Source organism: Vicugna pacos, chromosome 1 (assembly GCF_048564905.1).
Source record: "Vicugna pacos chromosome 1, VicPac4, whole genome shotgun sequence".
NCBI lineage: Eukaryota > Metazoa > Chordata > Mammalia > Artiodactyla > Camelidae > Vicugna > Vicugna pacos.
Window position 1 is genome coordinate 4,787,310 of NC_132987.1, and position 21,113 is coordinate 4,808,422.

At 35.8% G+C, this 21,113-nt stretch overlaps 1 protein-coding gene across 1 annotated transcript; it reads right to left on the reverse strand.

The window, feature by feature from the left end:
- Nucleotides 1-1,567: 1,567 nt before the first annotated feature.
- Nucleotides 1,568-19,907, reverse strand: DAZL (deleted in azoospermia like). Its single transcript, XM_072945835.1, has 11 exons — nt 19,684-19,907; nt 13,154-13,300; nt 12,787-12,878; nt 12,135-12,186; nt 10,941-11,004; nt 10,709-10,848; nt 9,241-9,312; nt 8,496-8,546; nt 7,566-7,679; nt 6,249-6,347; nt 1,568-3,548 (listed from the first exon to the last, which is right to left on the reverse strand). Exons 1-11 carry the CDS (start codon nt 19,684-19,686, stop codon nt 3,495-3,497), a joined length of 888 nt encoding a protein of 295 aa, XP_072801936.1. The 5' UTR covers nt 19,687-19,907; the 3' UTR covers nt 1,568-3,494.
- Between the last annotated feature and the right edge of the window lie 1,206 nt (nt 19,908-21,113).

The window sequence follows — 21,113 nt, forward strand, 5'->3', positions numbered from 1 at the left end:
AAACTCAAGAGTCTTTGATGATGTGTGGTGAGGAATTGCTCAAAAAGATTCAGTTACACACAGGGAGACATGGTACACATAATGTTGGGACGGGCTAGATTACAGTTATCAAAGTATGTACAGGAGCAATCTTCATCTACAAGTGTTTTAGGGATTCCAAATGATCCTACTCAACAGCTGGGCCCATTTGCAAAACTTGGTCAGTGGAAAGCTTCTCTCCCCCTTGCGGTTTCCCACCCCCTCACTACTTCCTTGAGAGAGCAGACTGGCACGCTGCCTTATCGCTACTGCTCCTTATGACCCTCCAATGACAGCAGTGGAAGCGGGCAAGACGACCAGGCAATGCGGCAGTCCATCTCTATGAGTTAACCTTTAAAGACAACCAAGAGACTTTGAGAAGTGGGTATGAGGCTTTATGACTACAGGGGACTGCAGTGGAGTATTTATTTTGAAAGTCAATGACTTCCTTGCAGCTTAAGGGTGCTAATCAATACTGATGTTATTTTGAACAATTACAAAGATAACATGTTCTTATTAGGAAAAGGGAAAAAAAAGTATGCAGAATATACTTCCTACAGGGGTAACCAACCTTTTTGGAGTTGCATGATTTTACCGTCACTTGCAACTTATTATCGAAAAGTGGTGTATTAAATTTTTTCAATCCTGAAGACTTTTGACTTTTTATCGAGAATTTTGTGGTAACCCTCAACTGCACATATGCTTTAAATATCAAGTAGGTTTAAAGCAACCTTTTAAAGACATTTTGTCTAGTTTGGGGGCCTCGAAATGTTACACACTGTCCTTTAGCTTAGTTAGGGCTAACCAAATGATATGGATAATGGTTAGTATGAATTTATGTCTACATATACACAAATTTAAGGATTACTAATCTTCAGCAAATTATACTTTAACCATCAACATTTAAGCTCTGATGATTCAGAAGATACTCTTTTATCTTTCAGAACTGGTATCAAAACACATTTTCTGGTAATGAGTCAGTTACAGAATATGACACTGGCGTGTCCCAAGGGGAGACTTCTCTCCTATGGCCTCAGCTTATAGAACTGGGAGTACTGGAGCTAGAACTGGAAGAGGTGGTTGAGTCATGATCTTCTGAATGCAACCCCACACGAAGTAAATGAAATATGTAAAATTTACCTCTATAATCACAACTGCAATGCCCTAAAATAAAAGCGTCACAGGCCTATTAGGCCTAAAGTGTGCAAAGTGTTTATAGAGTCCCAATTGTTTATAGAGGGCCCTTGGACATCAAACTGCAGTCATGACTCTCTGGCATTCTTCGTAGGCACTGCTCTGTTAATAATGCACTGAACCCACTGTTAACCATTTTCAACGTAAGAGGGATTATTTTCTCATGAAAATCTCTTAATTTCATAAAAAAATAAAAACACAATGTGACAAAAATTGCTTTTATAAATTAACTTTGCCAGATTCAGAAACTGAATATTTACACCTCTGAATGTCAAGGACCTTAAACCTTGTCAAATACTACCCACCCAAATTTCCACTATTCATTTAGATACTATGATATGAAAAAGTCAAAACACTTTTGAAAAAGTTTCTTTATTTCTATTTATTCATTTATGCAAATACAGTATCAGCATAGGCAATATGAACATACTTTTAAGCTTAAAATTAATTTTCCATTTTGAAAGGTTCAAGATTTTGCCTCTTCTTTCTACATTACTCTTTTAAATACTTCAGTCCAACAAAACAGCAGACAAAAAAAAGTTTATTCCCTTACTTTTCTTAAGGTCATACTGGGATAATCAGAACTGGCTCTTTAGAATTTGGTATCATTTATAGTAACCTGGAGATTTAATCACAGAATAATACATGAAAGAATGTTACAGCATACACATACAAAGTAGAATTTTAAAAAGGACAAATTTCAGGGCCACTTTCAAATTCTGAGGCATTAGAAAGCCCTCTTGGGGATTCTTAAGTTAAAAGACTCTTCCCTTCAGATTCAGAATGAATATTATTAGGAATTATAAGAAAATGGGCACTGATGATATGGCCATGGAAGCTTCACTAGGATAGGGATAAATGGAGTCTCCATGTCTTAGTGAAGGGGTTGGTCAATGAAAGAAAACCCAGGAAGCCATGAAACTCATGTCCATGGCAGGTCAAAAGATGCTGATACAAGCGTTTCCCTTAGAAAGGTTTTATCCCACTGCTTCCTTTCCAAGGCTTAACCCTCCAACTGCTTATACTGCTACTTCTCTTCTTTGCATCGCCTGTTCTAGGAGCAAACCTCCTGGAAGAATGGTGGTACAGACGGGAACAGAAAGACTGGTTTGGCAAAGGGGCTCTGGGGTTCTAGCTGTTCATCACGATACACAACATCTAAGAGGAGCCTAGCTAATCGCTAATCTAGAAATAGACTGTTAATGCTAACTCTAGTATAGTTTTGGGATATGCTTACTGAAAAACTTTTGTGGTTTAGAAACGCCAAAACTACTTTGACTCTCCTGGACATATTTCACTTTAAAAAAGGAAATATAATAGGCTAAAAAGTAAAAATCTGTCCTTTAACATATAACAAATATTTTAATGTTTTTATAAAAACAATTCCTTTCAGATACTCTGATTAACCTTTAAGTGACATAAAAAAAGTTTGTCTTTAATACCAGTATTTTGCACAATTTAAGATACAGCCATTGAGTTTTTAGCATTTCAAGGGAAAAAAATGAAAAAGAAAAAAAGGAGAATGGTAACTGACTGAAAAGCTTACGTACCTAGTAAAGTTTAGTTTGTTTTTGGCTCCTTTAAAAAAAAGTTAGGCCTGGAATTTTAGTTATCCTAATTACCATCCCAATCAGATAACTCTATGTGTGGATTCTAGATAAAATATAAAGTATTTTGAACTAATACATGTAAGACCCACTGATTGGACTGTTTGTTTAGAATCTGTTTTACTGAGTTTAGATAAAGAAAACTTCAACAAAGCTAACTATATACTAAGTTCCACTGATTAAATATGCAGTTTTAAACTCTGCTTTTGTGGTAAATTTCTGGATAAATCATAAGTGTAAAGCACAATATTGTAGATGTTGTACTGTCACAGCTATTTGTTGGAAAAGTGAAATGCTTGTATTCAAACTATCAAAATTCTGACCTTTCGAAGTAGGTTTTCTAAAACAATTTTTTTTGAAAAGTCAGCATCTGCTTTTAAACCCTTAAAATGTCAATTAAAAAGTCCTTACAGATAAATCTTAAAGCAATTCCTTCCAGTCTCAATTATTTTTTTACTTTTAACTATATATTCAACACAGAACCAGTTTCTAAATAAACATCTAATGAAAGTTTCACTGTAAAATAAAACTAGGCAATCTAATAAAACTTGTAAAGAAAGTGAGTGTGACTTATCAAAATTCAGAATTAAATTTCTATAATAGTGGAAAAACTTTCAGTCTCTTAATATTCAAAACCTGCAACTTCCCATGAGATCAGAAAGTTAGCAGAGAGGATCAAACAGACTTAAGCACTGCCCGACTTCTTCTAAAATGATGAACTCTTTTGTCCTAGAAAAGACAGAAATAGTCCTCTTTACTTCACTGAAAATTCCTATTATCACTAAGACCTAAGAGAGTTGCAAAATACTTAAAGCACTTATTTTGGGTTTAAAAAACTGTAATGAGAGAAAAGTGATCCTTTGGGGAAGCATTCTTGAACTCTGGGATAACAAATGTGTCAATGACTAATTTTATTCAATAATTTAGTTAAAAAAGAAATCTCTGTAACTCAGAAAAATTAGACTTAGATTCAATACCCTTTTATATAAATTCTTAATTAATGATTTGGCAGAGATGTCCCAAAGACAGCTGGTGAAAAACATGAAATTCTTAAAAGTCCTATTTTCTACTAATCAAAGTACATCTGATAGAAATTATGGCTTGAGAACAGCACTAAACTTCAATCTGAAATCCTATGCTTTTAGGTTAGAAGATAAAAGTTTTGGCATATTTAAAGGCATATCCTTAACCTGTAATGAAGATATATCATTTTTTAGGAAATCAAATCTTATTTTTTACAAAAATAAAAAACATACACAAAATTTTCCTTCCACTTTATGTTGCCTGTAGATGTTCAGATAGAAGTGAGGCCTTACAAACAAGAATGGAGCTGAGTAAACCAGTAATAACACAATAGTATTTTCTTCCCCACATGTTTAGCTGAACTGTGCCTCTTTCCTAGGGATTAAATTCAGCTGTCATTTAAGAAGGGTGACTTCCGGAAATTACATAATCTATCAACAGGGCAATATCCTATTTAGGCAAAAACCCAGAAAAGTGGTCACAAAGTCAAGTATCTTCAGAGGTAGGACATGAAAGCTTGTGAAGGAGTTGGAACTGAGTGGAATTTACCATGGAAACAGTGTTTACCCTGCCTCAGTGCATTCAAATTCAACTAATACAGTAACAACATTTAGTGAATCGTAGTAGGTCTAGATGCTAGATAACTGCAGACCACCAATTTCTGACTCCTAGCCCAGAGGAGCAGAAAACTTTGAAAGATTCAAAGGGAGACTTCTAACACTAGGTGAAAACTCAAGTTTAAAGATGATTTTTTGCTTCACAAACAAATCTTTTAAATACTACCTATTTAACCTTCAGAACTTTGGGCAAGGGAAGCTGTCATACAACCCCCAGTTCTTTCTTTTAAATTGTACTGTCTATATAGGTAGGAAAACAGAGGAACAAATGTCAACTTTAAATGAGTATGCTTACTTCCTGTTGAGAAGGTGGTAAAGAACTTAATTCTGCTCCAGCTCTAGTCTTCTGCACTAAAGGAAGTCCTTAGTATTCCTTTTAAAACCACTTTCAGCTTTGTCCTATGTTTATTCATGGATGGAAAAGAGCTATTCTCCTTTCCTCGTTTTAAGATACAAAGCAATGGTTTAAAAATTCCCTTTGAATGTAAAATGGTACATTTTGGAAAAACTCTGGCAGGTCCTTGGAAGGTTAAACATAGTTACTATGTCACTCAGCAATTACATTCTTAGTTACATACTCAAAAGAAATAAAAACGTGTCTACACAGTAACTTGTACATATAGTCATAGCATTACTAACTCATCAGAGCCCAAAAGTAGAAACAACCCAAATGTCTATCAGATGAGTGATGAATGGATAAACACAAAGTGCTAGATTCATAAATGAAAAGAAATGAAGTACTGATACATGTTGTAACACTGATGAAACTTGAGAACATTCTGCTAAGTGAAAGAAACTGTAACAAAAAGCCACATTTTGTATTATTCTATTTATATGAACTGTCCAGAACAGGCAAATCCTTTAAGTCAGTGAGTGCTTGCCCAAGGCTAGGGTAGTTGGCAGTGGAATAGAGAGTGACTGCTAATGGGTAGGGGGTTTATTTCTGGGGTGATTAAAATATTCTAAAATTGATTGTGGTTGTAGATGAACAACTCTGAACATTCTAAAAAGTACTGAACTGCACACTTTAAAAGGGTGAATTATATTTTATTCTCAGATTATATACCAAAAAACCTATTATTAAAAAAAAAAGAAAGGAAAAAACTTGCCTTTACTGAGCACAATAGTATTCCCCGACTGGAGTGACCAGTTCCTTTCCTATCATGGACTCATAACTAAAGGGATCTTAGAGAATCCTCATTTTAGACTTGTAAAAACTGAAGCCTTAATATGATTCAAGTGATTTGTCAAGGTGATAGAACCAAGATTAGAAACCAGAACTTTCTTAAATTCAAACACCCACATTCTTTTCCATTTTAGCAACTCTAAATCAACTTCCATTTCTTTTCACTCAGTTCTTTTTCTTACTTTACCTCTTCTACTCCTACATTCTTCAGGTACATCATCTGAGTGATCAGTTTCTTTTCTTCTCTTTAGTCCAATATCCTTGTACTCTTAAGTTCTGCTTTCTGTACCTAAAATTTTCTTTTTTTTATTTGATGAAGCCAATACTCTCTTTCAACCCTTCTGAGAACTCTCTCAATTACAGGCTTCTGCTAAAGTTTCTTTAAGGGCAAACCACACTAAATCAAGATCAGAGCAGCTAGAATACACTGCCATGTAAAACTCACTCACGGTGGTTTACTGGGTTATAGTTAAATGCCAAGCTTCAATCATATACTCTATGTAATTTCAAAAATAAAAAAAATATATATATATATACTACAGAAAAAAAGATGTTTCTTGCTGACAAGCGTGCTTTTTATCCTGCATACTATTCCTTTCATACCTTGAAGTAGTCATCTTGAGTAACAAGGGAGTTTCTCAGTCTGTTCTCTGGATTAAATAGGCAAGATACCACCGTCTGTATGCTTCGGTCGACAGATTTCTGAAACACAGAAATTTTCAGTAAAAACTATTCCGACTTTTATTCACTGTTAATAAGCTTTCTGAAAAAGTTTAATGATTTTATATATATATATATATATATGTATATATACACACACACACACATATATATTTCTAAAGAATTCTCATGTAATTTATCATTCTTACCACATGTCACTTAGTATGTAACTTTTCTACCAAACTTAAGAATTATTTTAGGACCTTAGTGATAAGAGTACTGGTTAAAAACGCTCCATTAGTAAAATCCTAATAAGATATTTGCCTAAGGCTCTTTTAATTTTTCCTGTTAGATAAGAAACAGTGAAGATCAACATTTCAAGAAATATTTTATTCAGGTTAAAATCTGATAATATAATTATACCCTAAGCTATTTTGATATTTTTTAAAATTTTAAGTTGTGCAACAAATCAAAGAACTTTTTCACCCCAGTTTAGTAGTTCTCATTTTTTCCCACTGAGAAACACAGGAAGTACGCATACTCCGATGAGAATCCTTCAATATTATGTATATTCCAACCACATCAATTACTTCCATATTCCCACCCATTCAAGAAAACACATGAGAATTTAAGAGTGAGAGCACTGTAATTACAGGGATCTGCTCTAATGATAAAAAAGAAACAACTCTGCTTATTATTAGTAACTATTACTAGTAATACTTATTATAAATAATTATTAATCCTTATAAAGTACAAAAATATAATTTATAAATTATTATACACACTGATTAATTAGTAGTGACTCTACCACTCCTGAGAACTGCTACCATATATAATCTTATAGAGAGACTATTATAAATAATTGTGAAAACTATTTAGCTAAGTAAATGTTAAAACTGATAAAAGATAAGGTAGATACAATTCATACTAATTGCTCTTTTGAAGAGTAGGACTCTTGAGGAAACCTACCCATTGCATTCTGCAAATCATATTAATAAAATACATATTAAAGTATGGTTATAAAAATACAAACAATGAAAAAGGAAGAGAGAAAAGGACTAGTGAATCAGCAACTACATATACACGCTGAAAGTTTGGGGGTGCCTAAAATTTCATTAACTTTTACATAAATTGCAAAATTAGTAGTGACTCAAGCCCTATAATTTGTTTAAATTTGAGCAAAGATGCTTGCTTCTCAAAGGGCCATTATTAAAATCTGAAAAATATTAAAATATAAACAAACAAAAATTAGATGTTTGCCTTTTGTGGGCCATTTCCAGAGGATGTAGTAGCTTCATGAACTGAGCATTCACTTGACAAAACTTCAGCTCCTGGATCAACATCATTACAGTGGTAGTTAACAGTTGTGTAAGCCTACATTTAAAATGATAAAAATGTAATTAAAGAGATGTACATTAGATACATTTCTGAACAATCTATTCTTCAAAATGGTGAGCTGATACTGAAAGTTTAAATGTGGGTTGTGCTAAAGGTTCAAATACATTATTTTAGAAACTTTATTTTAAACTGAATAATTGAAATGCAATAAAGGTAATCTTTTATTTTGATGTCAACATAATCAGAATTAGGAGAATTTCTCTAAGAAAAAAGGAACTCCAACATGTAGTAAGGAAATGGGAAGGGAATTTTCCAGTGCCTAAGAATTTTAACTCATAGCTTACAAATACCCAATCCTGATGAAAGGCAGAAGGTATCAAAAGCTCAGGTGTTTTAGAGATAGCACTCTCTTTTGTTTTATTTCTTTTCTTATACAACACATAACAACACTCACAGCAAAACATGTTTGTTTCTCTTCAAAAGATTTTTTTACGAGTAGAAAACTAGAGGTAGATTCAATACTAATTCTAAATCCCTGGAATTAGAATTAGCAAAGGTATTTATACTATTATTCTTAGTTACATAGTTTATCAACAAGTTATTGAGCAACTGTTGTATGCAGAGCAGCCATTGCTAAGTTCACAAAAAACCCTTGAGAAACAAAAAGCACAAGTTCTCCCATGGGAGTATATCCTTGGGTTGACAAGAAATAAAACCTAACACATAATGTAAACAGGCATTTAAAATATTTCTAGAATACCTGATATGTCAAAGGGTCAAGAAATGCATGAATTAAACAGTAAAATACTTTAAAGAATAGGAAGCACGTGTCTGGCTAATTCACCACCTTACCGGAGGTATAACGTAACTCCTCTGTTCTCCAGCAGGCCACTGCGGTGGCATCTTGAAAAGGAAATAACAATTACTTAAATATTCCTTCACATTTTCACAAAGATAAGAGATAGACAATGTTGAGTTATCTGTCATGCTGGCTCCTTGAATGTGTTATAATAACAAGAAACAAAATGAAAGAAAGAGGTATTTCATGTTTCTAATATCTGAGGATCTTACTTTTATTTTTGTATATAAACTCCATCTTTTTCTCAATTTTCTGGAGTTGACTTTCAGGAAAACTCAGATAGTAGGCCCTTGAGTTTATTACCATAGATATGGTCAAGGTCATATCTATGGGCAGAAATTCACAGTCAGCTAAAATAAACACTATCAAACATAACTGGAATTCAATGCACTAAGAATTAATCATTTTATTTCAACCTTTCCCCCTAGAAAAACTTACAAAAGTAAGCCTGGATGTTCCAGCTACTAGACAGTAAAGATGGAAGAATACATGTTAGAATACAGAGAGGACACCAAATCATGCAACAGAGTATAAGAGAAAACTTCTTGCTTATTTAGCTCATTCCTGTAAAAATGTTATTCCTTTATTCCTCAATAATAGAGAAGCCCCAATTCTAGACTAATTCTAAGTTTTTTTCTTAAATTTTAGGCACACTCTAAATGACAATTAGGGAAATTTATATAAATAAAGGCCTCAATAATATTCCAAAGTAAATCATTTTGATCCCTCTTAAATTACCTGATAATTATAAACAGGCAGCTGATATCCGGTGATAACCTGAACTGGTGAACTTGGATAAGGAGGATAAGCCTGAAAATAAAGTTTACAGAAAGAATGAAATAACAAGGTGCATTTTTAAAAGTTTGAAAGGACTATTATTCCCAATATAACAAAAATAAGAAAATAAGGGAATCTTAATTTTTTATAGATAATGCAGGATTCTATTTGAGTGACTGGCTTCATGAAGAAGTAAGTATTCTCTGTCAAATGGTAGTCTTTTTGTTTGAGAAGAGGTAGAGATAAATAAGGGAAAAGTGATTTTGCTTTCCTAGGTTTATCTTATTTGTGCATTTATTCCCACCTAGAAGTTCTTTCTTAAATGGTGATCAGGATCTATTAGAATAGATTTCCAAGTTAAAGTTATATTAATACATGTTTGCTATTTTTTTTTGCAAAAATATTTTTAGGCAGCTTTGTATTCCTTTGACAGCACTGTGAGGTAATGTGGAGTCCTTCTACAGACTTTAAGACTCTTTCTGTATTTCACTTCTAAAAGTTAAGGGAAGTATGTAACCCCAAACTGGAAGAGACAGTACAATGTCTTATATTTTTCAATAGATACTTATTGATTGAAAATATATAGGTAGTAGCATACACAAATAAACCAGAAGCAGTAATAATATCTCACGGTAAACATTAGGAACAAGTAGGGCTTTTCTTCTAGTCATGTTTCAAGTAGGAATAATAAAAGATATACCCTACACTCCAGGTAGATGGAAAATATAAACAAATGAGAGACATTGCAGAACTATTTTACTATTATTTTGTCTCTTTCTAAACATAAAATGTCTTTTAAGCTGAAGAAAGTAAACTGAACTAAGAAAATAAATGTTATTTATCATCAATAGTAGGTAAGTATTCCAAATCCCACTTCAAATACTAAGGGAACCAAGACAAGATAAATTACATGCCAGAAATCCATGGGGTTTATAAATATAGTTAAGTCATCAGAAATTTATCCATTCCAGAAGCAGACTGTATCCAGAAGTCAATTATCTATATGAGAAGGTATCTGGAAATCACTGCAAACAAAGAATAGCTGACCCTACAGAAGAACCAGATTATCACAGGAGGAAAGCTGCCTTCAAATATTTTAGGAGTTATCACACGGGAAAAAAAGGGGGAAGAGACATATTCCACCTGGCTACAGAGGTCAGTTCTAAGACGAAGGCTTACAATCATAAGGAAGCAGATTTTAGCTTAGTATAAGAAATAACACTGAGAATGACAGGTTTCTAACAGAAGTAACAGATTTCCTGTCCCTCAAAAGTACTCAAACAAGGATAATATTGTCACTTATTATGGAAATTGTAGACATAATTCCACAGACAGTAAGAAGTGAGACTGACTTAACTTTTAAGGTGCCCCCATCTATAAGAGTTCCAGTACTATAATAAATGAAAACAAGGAATTTTATAATTCTTACCTGAACATACTGAGTTATTGGATTCATCACGGTTGGAGGCTGCATGTAAGTTTCAGTGTTTGGATTACTCCAGACACTCTGAAACTGCGGTGGAGGAGGAGGATTAAAAACCAAAGGACGTGGCTGCACATGATAAGTACCTTTTTAAATACAAAGAAAATAAAGCCTATATTTTTTAGTTCTCTGAGAGGCCACACATACGTCAACAAAAACAATTCCTTTCTTTACTCACATAAATTTTGTTTCCTGATCGCAGGGCCCAGTTTCAGCTTTTTACCATGGAAATTTATCTGTGACTGAAAATAAAAACAGAAACAAAACCAGAATCAATGTCCAAGTCTTAACTTCCATAGCTTTGGTAAACACCCAGGTCCTCTAAAATTTCTACTGTTAGAGAAGATCAGTGGTAAGAACATACTAAATCAGAATTTAGCTAAAGCAGCTTCAGTTTGAAGCTACTTTACCCTCACTATGCTAAGCAAATGTTGAGAGGTGTTGTGGAATTTGATCACTTTTTATACTTTATCTCTAATCTTTCCTGTCTCTAGTTCATGAAGCTGAATGCACAATCAAAAATTAACAGGTTCTGGTGGGAATGTAAACTGGTGCAGCCACTATGGAGGACAGTATTGAGACTCCTTAAAAAACTAGAAATAAGACACCATATGATCTAGCAATCCCACTCCTAGGCATATACCCAGAGAAACATATAATTAAAAGGGACACATGCACCCTAAGATTCATGGCAGCACTATTTACAACAGCCAAGACATGGAAACAACCCAAATGTCCACCAACAGATGACTGGATAAAGATGATGTAGCATATACAGACAATGAAATACTACTCAACCATGAAAAGAATAAAATAATGGTATTTGCAGCAACATGGATGGACCTGGAGATCACCATTCTAAGTGAAGTCAAGTCAGAAAGAGAAAGAAAAATGACGTATGTTATTGCTTATATGTAGAATCCCCCCCCCCAAAAAAAACACAAATGAACTTATCTACAAAACAAACAGACTCACAGCCACAGACAACAAACTTGTGGTTACCAGGGGGTAAAGGAGGTAAGAACGGATAAATTGGGAATTTGAAAATTGCACCTCCTGGGGAGCAATGGAAATGTTAGCTATCTTGATTGTGGTAGTGGTTTCACTGGTGCACACATCTATTGAAATTCATCAAATTGTACATTTGAAATATGCATAACTTACTGTACAGGAACCATATGACAAGAAAGGTGTTTTAAAAAAATAAACAGGTTCTGATAAGTTATGTAAGATTACTCTAAGTTCGGACGTCAAACAGGAAGTATATTTATTTCTGTTATCTTATACAAGACTGACTATATATTCAGGACTCAAACAATACTAAATACTGCATCTAGTTAAAGAGATTTTTTTCCATAAGAAAAGTACTTACTTCTACTATCTTCTGCACATCCACGTCATTATAAAATGAAACAAATCCATAGCTATAAAGGCAGATAAATGAAATATAAAATCACCACCATAACAGTACATGGTTTAAAACTTCTGGTATTCTATGAAATAACTGACAGAAGCTAAGCATGATAAAGGATGAAGAATATACTGAGGTAAATGCTTGTAAGAGGTACATGACAGAATACTACTGCTTTTTGTTTTCTTACCCTGATCTACATCAGAATGCACTAAGATTAAGACAGTGTGAGGAAAAAAAGGTAGTGTGGGAAACTTATTCATTAACAGAAAATTCCTATGTACGTAAATTCAACTTAATATCTATGGCAAGATTGTTAAAATTTCAGAAACTGTGAAATGTGTGAAGAAAGTAATTCTTTGATAAAAATGATTAATCCACTTATGTGAAATAAATGAAGATGGAAAACATTTAAATACAAACAGGCAAATGATTAAATAAAAGAGCAGCAGCAAACTTATCCTCTACATGAAAGAAATTACAAAACAGCCAATTTCATTTATATAAATTTAAGAATTTATATAAGTTTCGAATTCTTCTTTTCTGAAACTCTACAAATGCTATATAGTTCAGACATTTACAACACTTTATATTAAACATACGTTTTACTCACCCTTTGGACACACCAGTTCGATCCGTGATTATCTTCACTTCTTTTACTGAACCATATCTAGCAAAGAAACTTCTAATTTCGGTTTCATCCATCTATGGAGAAGAATTTGACTTTAAGAGTAAAAATTCAACATTCAAAATTTTCAATTATACTGTAAAGATTTGATGATGTTGGAACTGTCTCTCCCAAGTATCCCCAAACTACCTGTAGTTCTTTGTCAACGATATTTTTAGTCCCTATAGGTTAAACATAAAATTAATTCCAAACTTGCATAAAGTATCCAAAAAAGGCCTTACGGTTACAACAGGGCCCAAATCCCACTATTCACAAAATACTTTTAAAAATAAATGAAATAAGAATACAATACCCTAACATCAATTCCACCAACAAAAATGGTGTTTGGCATGATTCTGCCTTCTGGTAAAACATAGCCTTGGCTGGTCACAGCTGATGAAGACTGGGTGCTGGCCTCTCTAGAGACAGTTGAGGTTGTAGTCTCAGGATTTGCAGCAGACTGTAATTTGCAAAGCAGATATCATCACTAGATAACAGGTTAACATCACAGATGACATGAAATATGTTTTGAAAGTACAAAATATTTTCATATAAATTACTGTCATAAATTAGTCATCAATAACACCTGAGTTCAGGCTCAGGATCTAGAGTAATCAGAGCAGATCAACATGAAATTTTAACAAAAGGTTTCAGTACTTCCTCAACCCAACGTTGCTCAGCACCATCTCTTGTACAAAGCTGGGGTAGAACACCGATATCAAGTTTGTGAAAATACTATGTGAACTGGCAAAAAACAATTTAGATTTGTGAAAGTTTAGATTTGTAAAAAGTAAAGTTACTAAAGTCATTCTGTTCTGTGGGAATAAGCAAATTTTCATTTTTCTGAGTACCTTATTCAAAAGCATGTTAAAGATAAACAGTTTAAAAAAAAGCTGCATCAAAAAGAAAACAAATGAAGTTTTAAACTAATTTGTTTTGCCTCATCTTTTTTTAAACTCTATTTAATTGACATAGTTGGTTTACAATGTTGTGTTAATTTCTGGTGTACAGCATAGTGATTCAGTTATATACATATATATTCCTTTTCATACTTTTTCATTATACTTTATTACAAGATATTTAATATAGTTTCCTGTGCTATACAGCAGGATCTTGTTGTTTATTTTATATATAGTAGTATCTCAAACTCCCAATTTATTCCTCCATCCCACTCTTTCCCCCCGGTAACTATAAGTTTGTTTTCTATGCCTATGAGTCTGTTTCTATTTTGTAAATAAGTTCCTATGTGTCATTTTTTACGATTCCACACGTAAGTGATATCATATGGTATTTTTCTTTCTTTTTCTGGCTTAAAAGGATAAAGTAATGCTATTTGGAGCAACTTAGGATGACAATCTCTGGGTCCATCCAAGTTGCTGCCAATAGCATTACTTTATCCTTTTTAATGCCTGAGTAGTACCCCTCTTTATCCAATCATTTGTTGATTGGCATTCAGGTTGCTTCCATGTCTGGGTAGGGTTTTTTTTTTGCTTCCGTGTCTTGGCTATTATAAATAGTTGCTTCAACTTTCTATTACCAAAATTAACATGGATTTTGTAATTTTAACACTCTGTTAGTATGCCTGCTTTACCTTCGAAATGGATTATGACATTATTTGTTAGCATATCACAGAACTTGCTTTAAAAAAAAAAGTTGGGGGGCTTATAATACTTTTCCCTAACCTTAGAGTTTTCAAAGCATCTTTAAAATAACAGTTTCATTCTTCAATAGTATCAATAAGTTCTATTGATATTCTAATTTTCACAGTGGGCTGACAGATATGGAGGCCCACACATGAATTCTGGTCAAAACTCTGTCCTTAGGCTTCCTGCACTAAGATTAATTGTAGATTTTTCTGAAGCAGAATTTACTGGTAATATGTATGTTGGAAAGGCTGTACAGCATACTGAAACAAAAACTGATTTAGTCATCTAGGTTCATGTCCCTCAGAAAAACTGCTTTGAGAATGAAGTAAGGAAACACCTATGAATTCTTTTGTAAAGTATAAAGTGGTATGCTAATACCAGTTAGCAGCCTGTTATGTGAATTTATTTTCAATAGGTTAAAAAAAGGTTTCTTTCTTGGTTTTACAATTTATGTACTTATTTGGTGGATACTTTACTAATTAACAACTAATTTGAGATGGAACTTGAAGAAACTATTTTACACACCTCTGCTTATCTGAAATCCCTTTATAAGTAGTGAGCACAAAGGATGCAAGAGAGAGATAAAACTATTACATATCAGCTTATGAAGGAAACCAAAAACAAGGACAAAAGAAACCAGTAATTATTCTTAAAAAGATAAGCAAAATAATTTATAGAAATTACTAACAATAATGAAAAGTATGTAGAGTTCCTATTTTGTTAGAGGCTAGAAATCACTGGTAAATTTAAGACTACAAACTGCTATACTAATTGGAGATAATAACAAAATTACCACAGATAATTACCAAATTTGAGTGTTTTGGCTTTTCTCTGTTAACTTGTAGTCATACTTGTTGTTTTGTGTTCCTGTCTGCACACTTCCTAATTTTTTCCTTTAACTATGGTACAGTGATATTTCGTGACAATGAAGTGGAAGAGAGTAAAACTATTTCTAAAGCTTTCCTATATTCCAGTGTTTTTATAATTTTAATTTTTTAAACATGGGGATTACATTACATGAGTCACATACCTCGAACTATCGAGAATTTGACATTAGATTTCCCTTCACGACAGACAATTTACCAACCAATCCCTTTTAATTAGCTCAGTCAAAAAATCCAAAGCACAAGTAAAACAAAATAGCAGTTCTGAAATTACTGTAGACTTTCTTTTCTCCTTCTCAATTTCCCCTTCATTTGTGGATGAACTTTGAATACCACTTTATCTGATAAATTATTTGTAGAATTATGTCTGTGAACCATAACAGATAGATGTGTTTTAATTTAGACATCTAACATCAGGTCAGGAAACAGTGCCAGATTATAACGGGTTATGACAATGCACTGATTCTCAACCAGGGGAGATTTTTTTGGCCCAGGAGTATTTTTGATTGTCACAGCTGAGGGGTGCACCAGGTATCTGACCGGTGGAGGCCAGGGATATAGTAAACATCCTATAATGCAAAGGACAGCCCCCACAACAAAGAGTTACATGGCCCCAAATTTGCAAGGGGGCGCAGTTGAGAAACTCTGTGATGGTGTTGCCAGAACTGAAAAGGTAAGTTCTAACTCTCATATTCTATTTGCAAAAGTAAAATGGATATTTGAAACAACTAAACAGTTATCTGAGAAAAGAACAAAGCCATTAGATATTATAAAACATTTTGTTTGGGGTTGGGTCGTACAAATTGGCTGTCTGCTTAATTGAGATATTAAGCATAAAATTCATCAAATCATTTTACTAGTGTCATAGTCTTAAAGAAAGCATCATTATGTCCTAGTCCTCAGCCAGCAGATGGTGCTCAAAGCTAAAGTAAGCTCAAAGCTAAAGTACTCCATTTTTACAAAAATTGAACAGCAGGAATTTTTAAACTTCTACTGTGTCTGTATTTATATACAATCATAACATACATACAAATCCACAACCAATAAACAATTTTTGACCACTTTTAAACTGCTGCCAAAAATACTACACAAATGAATTCTGAGGATAAGCAAAAAGTTTGGTGTTAAAGTATTAAATCTTAACTATCAATAGCAGTATGCAGAAAATAAATTGCCTGTAAATTAAAGTAGTGATTACTTTTCTTAATTACACCTTCAAGTGACTTGGATGCTGGGATATTAAGTAGGGATGAACTTGGAGGCCATCATATACACAATTCTCATCACTGCTATTTACAGTAATATATTCCATTATATTTGGATAACCAAATAACAAAGATAACTAAAAGCTGAAAAACAAAACAAAACTTATCATTACTAAAGCTCCTGGCATGTCAGGTCTTTGACAACATTTCGTTTAACTATTATGTTTACATGCATGCCAACTAAAACCTATGTATACTGACTAGGATAAAGGCCCATAAAATTTGCAGTCATCAGCATTATATCCACAGAAAAAAGTAGCTATTAAAGAGAAAGGAAATTCTATTAAGGAAATAGAAAATGAAAATCAGAATAAAACCTTTTAAGTAATCAAAGAGTGAACTCTTAAGGGAAAAACATTCAAATAATAAACAATCCTGGGAAAGCTAAAAAGAAAATTAGGCGTGAAAAACGGGATATGAGTACTGATTAGAAGAATGTTCTATAAGACTAAATTTAGAAATCTCAACTACACGGCTACCTTTCTAGAGAAATGCACATTTAAGAAAAACAATCTTAAGAAAAGAAAGAACACTCAATTTCTAGCTCAGTTTCATTGGGAGTTTTCTTAAACTGTAAAGAAACAATTTGTGTGAGGGGCACACCCTAGACAAAAAGTGGTACATAGTAAAGAAAGTGGAAGAGAAAGGAAATTTAAAAGCTTTTCTCAAATTTTCAAAAGCATTTTCTAAAACTAACACCATCTAAATAACAAAAGCTGATTAAGATGGTCCACTCCTGCCCTCAACAGAGAGATGCAATATACATATATACACAATTAAGTAGTTTATATTGGAAATGCAGGGATAGTTCATTCTTAGGAAATCCGTTACTATAATTCACCATAGAAAAAGCATTCAATAAAATACAGCATTCATTTCTTAATTTTTAGAAAAACCCAGTGAAAGAATGTTATTTTTCTATCAGTATAATTCGAAATTACCATCAAGTTTAAAGTGAAACACGATAGTGATTTCCATTGAAATTAGGAATCAGGGTACCTCCTTATCACCACCATAAATTTTTTCCACTATATTTGACAAATAGTTAATAACAGAGTTTTTACAATCGCTAAGATAAGTATCCAAATAAAAAGGTCGATTAAGAATCTATCAAAAAGAAATGTAAAAAGCTAATGACAAACTTTAACTTCACTAATGATTAAAAAAAAGAACACATTGCACGGTGAAATATTTTCCAGCTATTAGACTGGCAACTGTAAAAAGTATAACACTTTTCACTGGAAAGTATGTAGAGAGATCACTCTAAACACTATCAGCAGGTAGGCATAATTTACCAAGAGGAACTAGGAAAGATGTATCATAATTCAAAATTGTTATAAAATGGGCATAACCTTTTCACCCAGTGATTCCACTTTTGAAAATTTATTTCAAGTTATTAATAGAATAAGCGTGTCAAAACTTTTGCACAAAGATACTTATAGTATTGTTTTAATATAGATAAACTATTCATTATAAGGGAATTGGGTAAAAGTAATGATACAGTCTTTTTTTTAATTTTGGGGGGGAAGTAATTAGGTTTTTAAAATTTGTTGATTTATTTATATGGAGGTATTAGGGATTGAAACTAGGAACTTGTACATGCTAAGAACGTGCTCTACCACTTAGCTATACCCTCCCCCTGTAATGGTACAGTCTTATATCCTAACATTATGCATTCAAATTATTTTAAATTTCTCTTTGGAATAAGCCCACTATATTAACTGAAGGATACAGACTGTAAAACAGTATTATATGACACTACGATTTTTAGAAAATAAAATACACCTCTCTATATGCAATACATGCATGAAAATAGTCTGGAAGGGCATACGTACATGAAAACTTTAACAGTGGTTAAACGCTGGAATTAAGATGGACCTCCATTTTCTTACAATGATTACTTATCAACGAGTTAATATACTACTTTTATATCAGAAAAAAATCAATAAAGCCACTAAATTTCCCTCTTTTTCCTCTAAAAATGGAGAGAAAAATTATAAACAATTATAGTAACTAGTAGTGATTAGTAACTATCGACATGAGTAACTACATGACACAAATAATCATTACAAATAGCTTCACATTACAATAAGCATAATTATAAATTTTACTTTAAAATCTGTACATACTAACACAAATTGTGTACAACTTTCCTCTCTTTACCTCTAAAAACGGAGAATAGTAATTATAATACAAATAACTACACTTAGCACATAATACACTTGTGACTTGATGGTCAGAAGTGATCACAGAATTAGCTGCATCTCGAGATGGTAAATCTGCGCATTTCACAAAACTCTCAGAAATGTCACCCAAAGGAGTATTAGCTATTCTAAGAGGCATTTTGTTGAAATTTCCGTTTCTCTAGAGGGGAAATGTGTTCCCCGAGTAAAAAATTCCCCGACTTCCCAAACCTGCAGCCCCTCGGAGGCGGAGGTGGCGCCACCCTCACGGGAACGATGGAGTCTGGCACGGTTCTGCTGAGGTCGACGCGCGGCCGCTCCAGGGGCTCGTCCCTCCTCCCGCGTGGGCACACCCCTAACCCCCCACGAGCCCCACCCCTGCCCCGGACCCGGGACCCGGTGGGCCCGCCGCCCGAGGCAGCGCCAGCCCGGCGGCAGCACACGCGCGCCTTCGAGGCTGCGCGTGCGCCTACGAGGCCACGCTGGCGTCCTTACGCCACCTCGCGGACGCCGCGCCGCCTCGTCTCCTCAGGTGAGCACCGGAAGCGAGGCTTCCGGGCCGCGGGGGGGATGGGTGGGAGCGGAGTCCCCTCCCCCATCCCAACCGGAGGGCCAACGGGGCCCTCCATATCCAGTCGGTGGCGGGAAGGCCTCGGGGCTGTGCACGTGCTCAGCGACCACTCCGGGCCTCCCTTCCGACAGCCCAGGCCTCCCGCCCCTCAGGCCGCGCCCCAGCCGCCTCTTCCCGCCTTCAGACTGCGCCCCAACCCTGGAAAGCCAGTCAGCCCTGCCCTCGGCCCCCTCCCCGCCGCGCGCCGGCCTCCCGGGAAGACCCCCTCGGGCCTCCTCCTCCTCCTCCACTCACCATGATGGCGGCAGCTCGGGTTCCCGCCGACGGGCTTGAGGGGGAGCAGAGGCTGCGCTTCAGGCACCACTCTGGGCGGCTGTTAGGCCTGATGGTGCCCGCTGCCCGCCTTCGACTGGGCAGAGGAAGCAAAGGCGGACGGAAGGGCCGGAGAGTCCGAGGCGGGTGGCGAGGCCGAGGGGCGCGGGCGGACTGAGGCGTGGCTCACGGGGCGCCCGGGGGTGGCTCCTGCGCCCGGCACGGGGGCTCGTTGGAGCCGCCTCAGCCAATGGGTGGCAGCGTCGCTGCCCCCAAGCGGGGGGGCTCACGAGGCACGACGGCGCTTGGTAGTGGGGGTGCGTAGGGGGTGCGCGCGGGCCGGCGGCGTGGCCCCTGCAGCGCCTGCCCCACGCCGCGGGCCCGCAGACTTACAGACGCGCACGTCACCCCGAAAGTGTTTTAGAAGCACTCCTGAAATAAGTACACATACGTAAATATATGTTAAAATGAAAAAAAGAAGTTTATGTGTCTGGGCGCTAGTTTCAAAATGGCGTCTTGAACGCACAGGATTAGCCAGATTGCGATTATCCCTCACAGCGGCCCCCAAATCGATTGAAATGCCTACAGAAAGAGAAAATAGAAACACGTGTGGAGAACAGGGAGAGAGACATTCAAACATCCAGAAACTTGGACGACTTTCTGTCATGTCTGAGGGAGATGGGGTTGGATTGGAAGAAACACCAGTGAGGGCAGGCCCGCTTGGCTTTTAAGATGTTCGTTCTTTCTAGAAACACTTATATGGAGGCCTACAATTGCCAGGTCCCCAAGATGTAGGAGAGAACGGAACAGTCCAACATTTCTTGGCCCGGGGAGTATAAATTGCCAGGGGGAGAATTTTTCTTCTAGGCCTCACAGAAGGAAGCTAGGCCTGCTTAGAGAATTCTAGAACATTCTCAAGGTCAGAGAAACAGGGCCGAGAGCAGGCGTGAGACGTGGGGCAGTTGGTGGAGCAAATCGCACAAGTTTGGGAACCACTCCAGCACCTTCTATCCACAGGGTGTACCTGTACCTGGCTGTGACATTCATCCTCAAACTTCGCTTTTGTGCTAATGGTGCTGATAAAAAGCAATAAAATGTTATTTGGGGAAGCTGGCAAAATGGTGGGCTTGTGTAACTGGAAAACTGAGCACTAACACCTAGCATTACTGGATAATAACTAACCTTATTTCGAATGTGCCGTTAAACTTATAACAAATGAAGGGAAATCCCAAGATGCCAGAAACGTAAATAAAGTGAAAATCAGAGCAATGACTTGTTGAACTGATTCTTCCCAGGCCATCCTTATAAGGGCTGGGGTGTAGTTTCCCTGGGCCTTCCTGGTGTTAGCACCGAAAACCCCCACATCCTTGGAAGCCAGGTCTAAAGCAGAACAGGAGAGTGGTCATCTTAGG